General features: G+C 36.3%; 1 protein-coding gene across 12 annotated transcripts in view; it reads right to left on the bottom strand.

The window, feature by feature from the left end:
• Window positions 1-13143, bottom strand: part of LOC109544873 (paired box protein Pax-5) — a 111997-nt gene that overhangs the window by 50486 nt on the left and 48368 nt on the right. Inside the window, exon 1 of one of the 12 annotated variants that reach the window (XM_048668950.1) lies at window positions 5042-5216. The exons of the other annotated variants lie outside the window; for them this stretch is intronic. Within the exon in view, the coding sequence (XP_048524907.1) occupies window positions 5042-5108 (67 nt within the window). The 5' untranslated portion in view covers window positions 5109-5216. Of the gene's footprint in view, window positions 1-5041; window positions 5217-13143 lie in introns of those variants that run through there. 12 annotated transcript variants of the gene reach the window in all.

The following is a 13143-nucleotide window of genomic DNA, read 5'->3' as shown; positions in this document are numbered from 1 at the left end:
TTGACGAACTGTGGTTGTTTTTTAAATTAATGAAATTTTTTTTTAACTATCTGTTATTTTAGAAAAACTGATGATGGTGAAAAAATACACCGAAACGTATTTTGATTAATAAATAGAGACAATAAATGACTGAAACCCAGGAATAGATTTGATTTTGGAGTAGCTCGGAAAGGAGAAGGCAGTCAAAATTCGCAAATTAACAGCCACTTTTACGAAAACCTCCTGTATTAATGAAGACAAGACAACAAAGCCAACGTTTTATTAGGACGCAAGCAGTTCAGTGAATTTAACGTAAATATGGTTCAATTTGGCAACAATTTTTTTTTTTAGTTGACTTACGCCGATAGAAAGTAGAAAAACAGTATACATTTTATGTAATGTATGTTATTTATTTGAGTTCATCATTTCATGAAACAAATTCATCATCAATAATCAAAGCGAAAATTTGCGTAATTTTGTTAATTTTTGAAACTTAATTAAATGAAATATACATAAAATATTAACTACCACCCGGTATATTGAAGAATTTTGCAAACCAAAAATAATATCATCAGAACGCAAAGAAAAAAAAATAGCTGAAAGTAAAAGAAATCAATATAAACAGTATTTTATTCGTTTTGTGTCCGATAATGGACAAAATTAATATTCCAAATGCATGCCAAGGCTTAAAGCAGCAACAACGCTGCCCATATAAGTAAAAATATTTAAGTATCTGAACGAAGAATTCTGGTCTCTTCCCAGATTTGATTGTCCTGACTAATCACCTGTTAGGCCTAATTAATTTTAGAATGTTTTAAAGTATTGCAATTGTGATGTATTTTAATGTGTGATATGATGAGGTTGTTGACGAACTGTGGTTGTTTTTTAAATTAATGAAATTTTTTTTAACTATCTGTTGTTTTAGAAAAACTGATGATGGTGGAAAAATACACCGAAACGTATTTTAATTGATAAATAAAGACAATAAATGACTGAAACCCAGGAATTAATTTTTGATTTGAAAAATTAAATTCATAACAAAATATTTTCGCTGTATCATTTAAGCTGTTCAACAATCGGTAATAGAAAACGTGAGGAAAATCTGTTTTCTAAGACAAAAAGGGCGCGGCAACTGTTTCTGGTCGTGTGTTAAAGACATTTCCGGATGAGGTAAATTAACCGAATATTCAAAAGAGGCAGATGAACTAGTTCCTGCTGCCATTTACTCATGCGGCATAAGTTTTTTGCGTTGGCCAAGGTGCAAAATCAGTACCTTATAAACCGATCTGAAAGGACTGAGGATTTCAGTTTGATTTGCTCGCATAAATCAGGAAATTTCTTCAATTTCCTGAACTTTGACATGAAATTACAACATCGAAAATGTGAAAGCTTCACAAAATCAAACTGAATTAAAAAATTGGATGTTACCAACAAATTCCTAAGTTGGAAGTTTCGAGCTATTGTACATAAAATTGTGATAATCGATTCTCTAAAAACAACCGAAATTATAGCCGAATTTTCACTGTTTCCTTTGTTCACTTTTAGTGCCGAAGCTAGTGAACATTTGGAGCCAAAACACTCAAACAAATATTTAAAAAACCCCGCAAAAACTCTGTTTTATAGTTTTCCCCATCTTCGAAATCCTTCATTTCAACACTATGCTCAAACAACAAGCCAAAATCCCCGAAAACCCGTTTAGAGGTGCATTTTTAATTATGCCGAATCGAAAAAAACTCGGCCCTTTCGTTTGACTCAGAAGCGAAAAGAGGCCAAATAAAATTAGGACCGTATAGAGATAAAACCAGAGAGAGCCGCAAACTGCATTAAACATGCGGTATGCCGGCATTAGGCGGCATACATTAAACTAAGTGGCTCCGGATTTCATCCAGCTTTGATCCTTACACAAAGCACCAAATTATCCTGCTTCTGTTTCACTCTGGGCTTCTCTGCATGGCTCTATTAGTCGAACAGGTACAGTGCAGCTGGTCTTTTAAGCGTCTTTCATTTTTCGGTTTATTTCGTTGTAGATATGATTTTTTTGAGAGAGAATGTCGCAGTCAAATCTTGAGTGGTTGTCCGACCAAACCCAAAGTCAGCAAAAGGGCCGTTTTTCTTTAAAATGGGGCGATATTTTTCGTACCAATTCGTCTCATGTACAAACAAAACCAACATCATAATACTGGCAAATTCATATTGGAAAAGTCCACAAACTTACGTACGTTCTAACTTTCTGATGCATTTCGATGCACTTTCTCATCATAATATTGGATGCAACTTTTCCTCGCTCCACAATGAGCCGTCAAGCAACGAGATCAAGTTGAAAGAGACGAAAACAGAGAGATCGACAACGTAAAATGAGGATCAAAGAGGAAAATCGAAGGAAACAAATTGAAAATGTTGACAACGAGCCCACGACAATTTTGTTCAACTATTCTAACGAGCTTTTTGAAAATGACTCGAATAAAGAATGAACGAAATCAGTATAACCCACGCGAAGAAAACGTACTGAATGACAAAACCATAAAGTAAAAATGATTAAATTTGACATTGCCGCTAAATGATGAGAAGCAACTGAAAGAAAGTATTACGCTCGTATAATTTTTCAATTGATTTTTAACAAGCTCAAATTTAAAGTTCCAGCAATATAGACAAGTGGTAGGTAAAACAGAGTGGAAGAACGACAACGCAGGAGAAGCAACTTGGCAATACGTTCTACTGAATTGGACAAAAATGGACGAAAACGCCTAAAAACACAGTAGAAAAGAAGAGTTTAATACACACTAGCCCTACCCTATCAGAAAACGAATAGGAACTGAAGGAAAAATATCTCCAAAATTGCCTAACAGGACGAAGTAATCCATTGGACAAGTGCAGAGAGCAAAACAAAAAAAACCGAAGAACACAGTCAACTATCGCTAACGCACAAGAGGAAAATACTTGAGAATTCGTTACCTGAACACGGACAAAACAAGGCAAAAAATTATGAAAAAAGCCATTTGACTCCGACAAGGTTTTGGCAAAAGCCCACACAATCCAGTTCACTTTTCACACTGTTTGCTTTCACGCACCATCAATGGCAAAGAGCCGCGTCTACGTTAATGAATGAACAACATTCCTTTGGACCGAATCTGTGATTTGATGAAGTGAGAGAGACCGACGTACGGACACGTCCATTCATGGATGAAGGGCTTCGTTCCCATAACGTTTCGGATTTCTTTTCCTACAGTTTTTCGCAACCGTAACTGTGATACTCTTGAAACTCTTGTAACTGATATTGGTGTAAAGTAAATTGGCATTCCGATTCTCATATTTAATGCGAGACCTTGTCAGCAGGGGGTGCTTGGGGACTTTGAGAAGATTGCTCTTCAAATGTTAAACATTTCACCTGCAGTCTTGGAAGCCCATAGAAAAATTCCCAATTGCCTATAACATATTTATTGTCTATTTCAATCAATCGTTGAATTTTTCCAAAGCAATTTCCCTAAAACCCCCCAATTTTCCCGTCAACGGTGGAACATCAAGTGGACTAACTACGTCACCAATCATCAGTGTAATTTGATTAAGTCATCAAGTAATCAAGTGAATATAAACAGAGCGGCCCGCTCCATATGTCGCATACGGTTCAGTGAGCTCAAAAATATTACGTTTGCGACTTATTGAAGGGTGCAAAACGCCGTAAGGGAGGGTGTTAGAAAGGCAAAAAACCCAGATTTGATGTGTAATCAAGGTTGCGAAATACTGAGGAAAAATAGTTTTAAGCTCTTGCCGGGTCTAGTGGTTTGGCTTCTAATGGTCCCTGCGATTCCGCAGGGACACAGAATTTGCATCATCTCGAACCCTAATAGTTATTAATCTGTTACTTCGCGCCATGTGATTGGTACAAATCGGGCAGGACTGGGAGTTTTGCCAAACCGATGCCAATTATCCCACTTGAGGGGCTTTTCGTGAGTGCTTTAAGTAACAATAATCCGAATGAAGGAAGTGGCAAAACACACAAGTAGGGCATTTTGATATCGGCATATTTAAGCTTAGGAAGAGTTTTCGGTTAATTTTCGGATGCAAAAATTCCCCCCGATAGCTGCAAGATATCCGAAGGAAAATTTAAACTGACAGAGAGCAATGATTCGACTCGGCAGCTCTTAATAGAAGAAAAGATGATCTATAACAGGAAGTTGGCGAAAATATGAAGTTATACGACGGGCATTAGAGGTCGTATTAGTTTTCTGGATTACTCCGCTCGTTTTTCCTCTGTTGATTAACCGGCGTTGTGACCTGAAGAGCCATGACGCCATCAATTGGGCCAATCCTAAATTGGAAATAATTGCTTTTTTCAATTGTTTATTATTCGACTGTTGATCGAGTTGCACAGGGTTTTTTCCCCAGTCACATTTAGAATTTCGCTGGTTTTCCGATTCAAATAGCGCTCTGTATGCCAGCCCTTGCTACCCCCCAGCACCCCCCTGTCACCCCAAAATAGAGCATCTCTTCACGCTCCGGTGATCGTTCCTTTGATAATTTATGGCCCGTTGCCCTTTTAAGGGAAATGTCAAACTCGTATTAAAATTGATCCCCACGAAATTCAAATTTTCGTCAAATTAGTTGCGAACTTAGCGGCCGGATTAGCCTGCAATTTTCTTTCGCTGCAATTTATATTGCACCGAATCAGGCCCATTTTTACGGTATATTCATATTTCAACTGTTTGTTTTGATCGCGTTTCGTATAAACATTTAAAACATGTGTTAACAAAATCAATTCTCTCCACTAGTGTTGTTACAGATCGAAGGCAAATGGAAATAGCATCACCCTGTACACGATTAATTACCCAACATTGAAAAGTATTTCATAAATAATTTTGTTCAATATGAGCAAACACAAATTCAAGTATCAAGGAGTTAAGAAGAAAGTGTAAGTGAATAGTAGGAAAATAAAAAAGAGGCGATTCAGTCAATAAAGGCTGAATTAGACATGATTTTAAACCACCAGATTTGCTTTACCACGATGCACACCCCAACAGAAAAAGAAACGATTAGTTACTGAAGAATATTATACAGAATAACTTACTGTATTTGGCAACTGATCCTGTTCGCTCTCTTGGCAAAAATTCGTCGGGTTTTATTCTTTTAACCATTATTCATAGCTACTTCTAACAAACACTTTTAAACAAACAAACACTGAAAATTTTAATTAGATAGTTTTGAACGTTTGTAGCCTCCGGGATTATTCGTATATCTGGTTGAAAATATCGCCAGAATGTGTTCACTTTTTATCGTGAGCAATGCGAAGAATCTTTGTTAGAAGAGTCTGAAGCATCGGCCAAATTTGATTACTGTATACAGAGTCTTCCTAAATAAGTGTTGCAATGGAAAAGAGCAGATTCCTGATAAAAATAAACACTGTTTTTGGTCTTCCAGATTTATCTCCATGATTTTGGACTGCAGAAATGAGCTTCGCTACATACATGCGAGTAAGATGCGAAAAAGTAGCGCTTATGACCGATGGATGTGTTCTAACATTTTCATGGAAAGAACTAAAAAGCAATAAAATTTTTGAAACCCGGATTCTCGAAAATGGAAGCACACGAAAAGATCAGTGGAAGAGCAAGCTGTTACTTACTCGCTTTGTCCATAAAATTTGTAAATTTCTGTGGCAATAAAGCCTATTTTGATTTGAAAGTTACGGAAATAACGCTTTTAGAATATATCTATATTATAAAGAAATTTAAAACAGCAAGTATTTGCGAAAATGCCAATTACTGACAATTTTATGTTGCTAAAAAAAATAAAAAATGTAACACTAATTATTTGGCAAAATTTTCCATTATAAGTTATTAGAGACATCGCGAAATTTCGTTTGGTAGGTAAAACGACCACGGCATCATCAAATATTGCTCAAACACGTTGGACTGTTGAACGAAAACTTTTTAATTTATTTTTCAAAATCCCTGGCAGAAAAACCAGACCTCCCAAGTTGAAAGATAGATCTTGCGTGTCATTTTTTGAATTTAGTCGAGGCTCATTTATGGCACGACATTCTGGAAATTTACCGTTCTAGGGTGCAATATGGGCCATAAATTATAGTGCGAACTTTTCCAGCCTGTCTCTGCTAGATCTAGATGATGATCTAGATGAAGCGAAAGACACGTTTTTCAACTTGTTCCATGTGGCTTAAAGATATCAATCAGAATCGGATCTTTAAGTCAAATTACTTAAGTAAATCTAAAGCAGAAACTTGTAGTTGGAGGCATTTTCAATCAAAATTACACATTTTCTAGCAGGATTTACTGTGAAAGCTCATCATTTCGTAATGATTTAGAGCTGTCGTGGAAAAATCGTCATTAAAATGACAATGTAAAACATGTTGGTTGAAATATCGGAAGCCATAAACCACATCCATTTTCCACATGTGTGATTCCGGCAGGCTTTTTGTGTCCGATAAGTCACTGTTTTATTGCCACCGTGTCGTTGCGGTGCTTTTGAGACGAAAAAAAAAACCCCTTCGCAATTTGTTACTTTGCAAAGGTGTTTATTTGCGTTCACGGCTTCCATATGATGGAAAACGCTGGCGAATCCAGGTTACCATCAGCATTATCTCCGCTCAAGACAAGGCCGTGCAGCTTAAGAACGGCTGAAATTAATTTTCGAGAATTTATTAGGTGACTGCAGGAATTTATAAAATCCGATAACATTAAACAAATACGAATAAACGTGATTATTGGCCCATAATTCTTAGGCCAGCGCTGATAAAGACAGCGAAAAGATTAATATTTAAACATTGGGGCATTATTGAATTTTAATGCAAATCGTTAGCACTATTAGATTAATTTTGCCAAGGAATTAACTGCAGAATTGGACAGTTTGCGCAGTAGGAGCGGCATTAGAGTCATACTGCGACACTGTTGCTTATTTAGCATTCAAAACACTCCTCTTTTTACGGTTGAAATTATCGGTCGACGCTAAACATCCACTGGCACAATGCCATGCATCTAAATAACCGATCTAAGGCAAAATTCACCCATTAAACACCGCGTGTCATTACTTATCCATACAAATGTATAATTTTCTCATTAAATCCGTATTATAAATAATCATACAGCAATGGCCACAGCAGAATCAGGTTAATCATCTACCGGGCGTAATTAGGTTTATTTCGTTTTAAAGCACGAATGGTACTTTCAAAAATGACAAAAAACGGAAGCTGGACCTAAATCAACACTTGCCAGAGAGGAATATGGCTTGATATCGTACAGTTTGTTAATTGATTCTACAATAACGGTAACAATTAATGAATTTAAAGCCCAGGAAACTCGTTAATAAATCCAGCATGCTAATGGTTTAACAAAATTTTGCTGGCAATTTTGTCAATTTGTGGAAGATTGGGGAATATTTGACGATTTATAAGTGATCAATTAAACCAACTTAAAACCATCAATAAATATGCAAATTAGAACCCGCCGAACACGGACGCGAGGAATGGATAGAACTTGCTAGAAGTTTCAGATCCGAAATAATGGACATTTTCTGCACATTTTAACTGTTTTTTGAGCGTTCACAATCTTTAACCGACGATTTCTTCGTTATTATTGACCCAAACACTTTATAAATGCATATTTTTTACCTTCTTACGTCAAAAGGAGTCGATTAAGCTCAAAAAAGACGCACGTGAAATTTTGGTTTTTGGCCGAAATTTTTCTAAGGGTGGAGGTCGATTTTTTGAAAAAATGATAATTTTCTCAAAATGTCTTAAATTTTCCAACCTTTTCATCACACGGACGCGAGGAATGCACCGAACTCATAGAAAAACTTGCTAAAAATTCCAGATCCGGAATAAACGAGATTTTCGGCACATTTTAAGCGTTTTTTGAGCGTTCATGATCTTTAACCAACGATTTCTTCCTTGTTATTGATCCAAACGCTTTATAAATGCATTTTATTGACCTTCTTACGTCGAAAGAAATCGATTGAGCTCAAAAAACACGCATGTAAAATTTTGATTTTTGTCCGAAATTTGCATCGAACTCATTAAAAAACATGCTAGAAAAACAAAAAATGTCCGCCCTTGAATAATTCCCATTTAATATGCTGAAAATCGATCAGGCCAATGAGAAAACTCCAATCTAGACCAGTCCCTATGTGATGAGGTAACCAGGATTAATCGCGACATCCCGACGAAAATCCACTGGAAATTATGCATAAGCTGCAGGAATATAAAGCAGGAGTCAGTGGGGACCTGCTGCAGGAAAGATTGATATTGTAATCTGCTTAGTAAAAATTGCCCCGGCCCGGAATGTGTACATATTATCATACTATAAAGAGGCGTCACAGGGTGATGTATAACCCTAGGACTTTGCAGTCGCCCAGATAAACTCTTCTGCTTAATCACTGAAAAAACTTCCGGAACCTGCCTAATTTCCATCGTCTGCACCTTCTAGCAAGCGCGTGTTAGTTTGCAGAAGAAAAAACCGTACAATTGCTGATTTTTTGCAATTTGACTCAGTGATGTATCGAAGAGCAGGAACCGAAACTGCAAGTGCAGCACTTGAGATTGTCTGGACGATTGTAGAAGACGGGCACATTATAAAATAAGCTCAGCCTGAACGAAGAGTCAGAGAAAACCTACACACCGTGAAATATGGAAAACATCCTTCGGCTAAAGCGCCACTTTTTAAGCTCGACTTTTAAAGAGGAAGGAAATGAACGATTTGGCCGCAAACATCTTCATTTCAGCCACATAAACGGAACAAATTTCACATCTATATACTTTTTGGGGACCCACATCGACTAATAATACTGAAAAGTTTAAAAGTGCAGGATGAAAACATTTTGCGAATGTTAGTAGAGCTATCACGGCTATTTTCACGCTAATGTGATCCCAATTACCTTAGTTTCTATTAGAGACAATTGAACACTGCTGATACTTACTACTTGCCCGATTCACAATGAGTTCGCTTACCAAAAAAAAACAAGGATTTAGAATGATGAATAAAAATTTATCTATGGGTCTGCATCACAGTATTCTTTGAAATGTAAATTTCGCGGATTGATTTTCCGCGCAACGATAATTATGCAAATACAATGAAACCGAGCTGCAACTACCTATGTATAACATGGCTTAAGGATAGAAATATCACAACCAAATAAACAAAAGCTTGTGCACATACACATGGGTATCAATAAATTGATCAGTTTCGAACACTATTATTAAAACTTGCTTCGGAATTTTTAGCTGATTCCAAAGTGAGATAATTATAGACGTGCGTAATCAGCAACGAGCTAACTATTTGTCCTACATTGAGGCAACTCGCTGTTGAGAAAATCTCCTTTTTTCCTATCGTCATTAATCTATTGGAAACATGGAAATATCTGCGCTGATCATCGCCCGGCAGGGAATTCACAAGAAAGAAGTGTGTCTATGTCAACGCGTGTGCACAGTGGCAATTTTCCCGTGTTCTTCAATTCAATGGGAAAACACAATGGCGTTTTCAGATTATGTGGGAAAACTTTTGCTTTTTAATGGACATAACTCGGTAAAAAGCCCGCCGACCTGGCCTTAGCCTTATAGCTTATTTCCCAGGACAACAATGGCTCTACTCGATGCGTATATGCTTGGATAAGACCAAGCACTAGTTAGATATAGATATAGATAAATGTACAATATACCTGAAAGTATAGAATGGAGGATTTATGACATTCTAGACTGGAAAATTTGCAAAAAACTTTTATATAAAAACAGTTAATACGTGCGCACTCAACAACTTCATAGATCAGCAGCCATCCATTGAACTCAAAAAACTTGCATGTAAAATGTCGCGAATTTTACACCATTTTGGACTACTGAAGGAGTCGGGGAATGCAATGAGGACATTGAAAAACTCAATAGAATCATCAGATCTGAAATAATCGATATTTTTGGACCCTTTTTTTAAGCTGTTTTGGGCGGTCTGAACCTTTCACTGAAGAAATATTTCTTCTTATATTTCCGAACAATCTCTTTATGCTTATGGACGAGTTCCTTATATGGGAAACACTAAATTGAGCTCAAAATCAAGCATGTGAAATTCGCATTTTTGCAGAAACATTTCATAAGGGGTGAGGGTCGATTTTTTCGAAAAAAATCAAGTCTCTCAAAATCCCTCGAAGTCTACACCATTTTCGTCTCACAGACGTAATAATCTCATTGAAAAATACGTTAGAAGCTGCAGAACCGAAGTAATCCACATTTTGGAACAATTGTAAGCTGTTTTTGAGCCGTTATTATTTTTAACCGACGATATATTTCTAATTATAGACTGAAACACTTTCTTGATGCATATTGGGAAGCAGTTTCGGTCGAAAACAATCCACTAAGCTCAAAAAACACGCCTGTAAAATTTGAATTTTTGATCGAAAATTTCATAAGGGGTCGATTTTTACAAAAAATCGCAAGTCTCTCAAAATGCCTCGAATTTTACACCATTTTCGTTTCAAGAAGTCAGGGAAGGCAATCAGGACATTGAAAATCGCAATAGAAGGTTCAGATCCGCAATAATCGAAATTTTTGGTGCTTTTTAGGCTGTTTTTGCGCGGCCTGAACCTTTAACTGAAGATATCTTCCTTATCGTAGACCCAGACAATCTTTCCATAATTATTGGCGAGCTCCTTATGTGGGAAACCGGCCAATCAGCTCAAAAAAGACGCATGTGAAAATTTAAAAGTATTTCATTTTAGGGGGGAGAGTTGATTTTTTTTTTAAATATCAAGTCTTCCTAAGTGCCTGGAATTCTACATAATTCGTCTCAAGGATCCAGGAATTTCGAAACGCAACAGCAGCTTCAGATCCGTTGAAATCGACGTTTTTGGCCCATTTAGACGGTTTTTGAGCGATCAGATTCTTTAACCGACGATAAATAAACCTCAAAAGAGCGAGATAACGGAACCGCCCGAACCCGTTTTTGTTTTCCGTTTTTTAATCCAGAAAATCCTGCTCTCCTTAAACCTTCTGTGCTTGTCAAAATCCCACCATAATCGTTAAGGTCTTTCCCAGGTCAACAATAGGCCTATTATCTGACTGTTCAAAGCCAGATCACAAAATCTAGGTTGTTTATATAAGGCTTATACGTATGATTCATTACACGAGTTAAAACAAAGAAGTGTAAATTGCAATTCGCGTAATCTACAAATAGGAAAAGCATTTGCATATATTTTTCCATTTCATTATTGTATTGTTAATATTAATTGAAATTTTAACGATTTTTTTCCAGCCATCATTATTGCGTCGTTATTGTTGTTGCAAAATTCGTTAATTGATTAGGTTGCAGGAAATTCAGGTGAATGCTGAAAAACCGTGAAGGATCGATCATTGCGTGAATATTTTGCAGTTTTTTCTCTAGCAAAATATGATACAAGGCCAATGAATTGCAACGAAAGAAATTACTCCAGCTAACAGAAGAAAAAAGCAGATAAAGAAACACGAATAATTATCGAAAGTTATTTCATAATTAAAATTATTACAACTTCCCTTTGCTTATTCGAATACTTTCTCTAATCAAATACAATTTATTTGTAATTAACTTTAATATGCTTTAACAATCATAAACCGAGTTAAACTGAAATATACACCCGGCTTTCTTTCTTAGTTCAATGTTTTAACACACAGAGTGTAGCTTTTAATTGAAAACCGCTCGGAATTAAATTTCCAATCAAATCGACTTGATTGATATACCAAGTTAGACCAAACAACTAAAAATAACGTTCCATTATTCGCAGGATTTCCGCTCAACTCTCAGGATCTATTCGATGTCATTTCCACACATTCGTTTTTTTCGCTGCGTTGCATTTTACCTTTACATTTTTGTTGTTTAAAATATGGACTTTTTGGTGCATTAAAAATGAGCATGTTTAATATGTAAACGCAGTATTGATGACTGGTGAATTGTTCCGGTTTTTAGGCCGTCGTGGAAAATAAGTTCAGGACGACCTAAAATGCAAAAAACTCTGCACAGTTTTCTATATCTGATTTAATACTGACCAGATACATTTATCAAACTGTGCGTTTCGACCGTTTAATTAGTTCTGCTAAATAACCAATTCGATTTACGGTTATTTCACGTAGACAAGAGAGGTCTCTAATCGTCCGGCCGGTATCATCTAATGTTTTTATATCGGAAGCCTTCTCTCCGCTATGTTCAACTAATTATCTCTAATTTATATCGCTACTAATACCATATAAAAGTGACATCATCATTTAATGTTACTTGGTGGATGCACATAATAGATACCGTACATGTAAAGTGTGTTAAACCAGTGATGAACAGAATTCGATTCAACAGTTTAATCATTATCGGTTCTCTTGATTTGCGAATTTTATTTAGCTGCTCTTTTCGGTCGCTGTTTAGTTTCATCCTCCCGGGTTGCAAGTTATAGAATTTATTTTGGTTATTAATTTCTCCAAAAAGGGAAAACTGTCCAATTAGTTTAGTCAAAAAAGCCTTGTAAATGCTTTTCATTCATACCCTAAGCCTATCCCGTCTTCGCTTCACTAATTTCCTATTATCTTCAATTTTGTCTTTGTAATTAAGCTATTTCTAGCTATTTGCGATTTACTTTTCGGTTTGGTCACGTACTTCATTAGAACGCCATAACCGTCATGGCCTAGATCCACAAAATGACGATTTCCATGCCATTTAGTTTACTCGACTTTAGCTCAAAAACATAAATAATTTATTTGGGGCTGTTTGCCATTGTCGCAACTTGTATGGTTTCTCTTGCCCAGTAAGTCTAGACAATAAAACACTATTAAAAACAAATGGTTCGTTTCTTCATCGCAGAATTTCAGTTCCAAATCTCATCAAATGAAAACAAAGTCTTCTCTGCTACAACTCGCTAACAAGCAATTTACCTAACGGTTAAATCAGGCGAAAAAATCTAGTAAAACGGAACCTCGTATCAAAAATAAATTTTCGTCGATTCGTTTCATTCAGCAGAAAAGTCGCCAAATGACAAAAACCCAAATAAAATATGGTTTTATCTGATTTGATTCTTCACGGGAGTGTCTCCGTTCGGCTTCTAACCGTAAACTTGGGTACTTTCTTTTTCTTGTGTCTCTTTTATTTGTTTTAGGCCGCTGTTATTGCGGTTTGCTCCATTTCAGTCATTAGATTTGCTGCTTCGGTCGATTTTTTCACAGGA

This window comes from Dendroctonus ponderosae, unplaced genomic scaffold (assembly GCF_020466585.1).
Source record: "Dendroctonus ponderosae isolate FM_Combo_2020 unplaced genomic scaffold, Dpon_F_20191213v2 Dpon_F_20191213_8, whole genome shotgun sequence".
In the NCBI taxonomy this organism is placed as follows: Eukaryota; Metazoa; Arthropoda; class Insecta; order Coleoptera; family Curculionidae; genus Dendroctonus; species Dendroctonus ponderosae.
The sequence above is the reverse complement of the archived record's forward strand: the minus strand, read 5'-3'. Positions and strand labels throughout refer to the sequence as shown.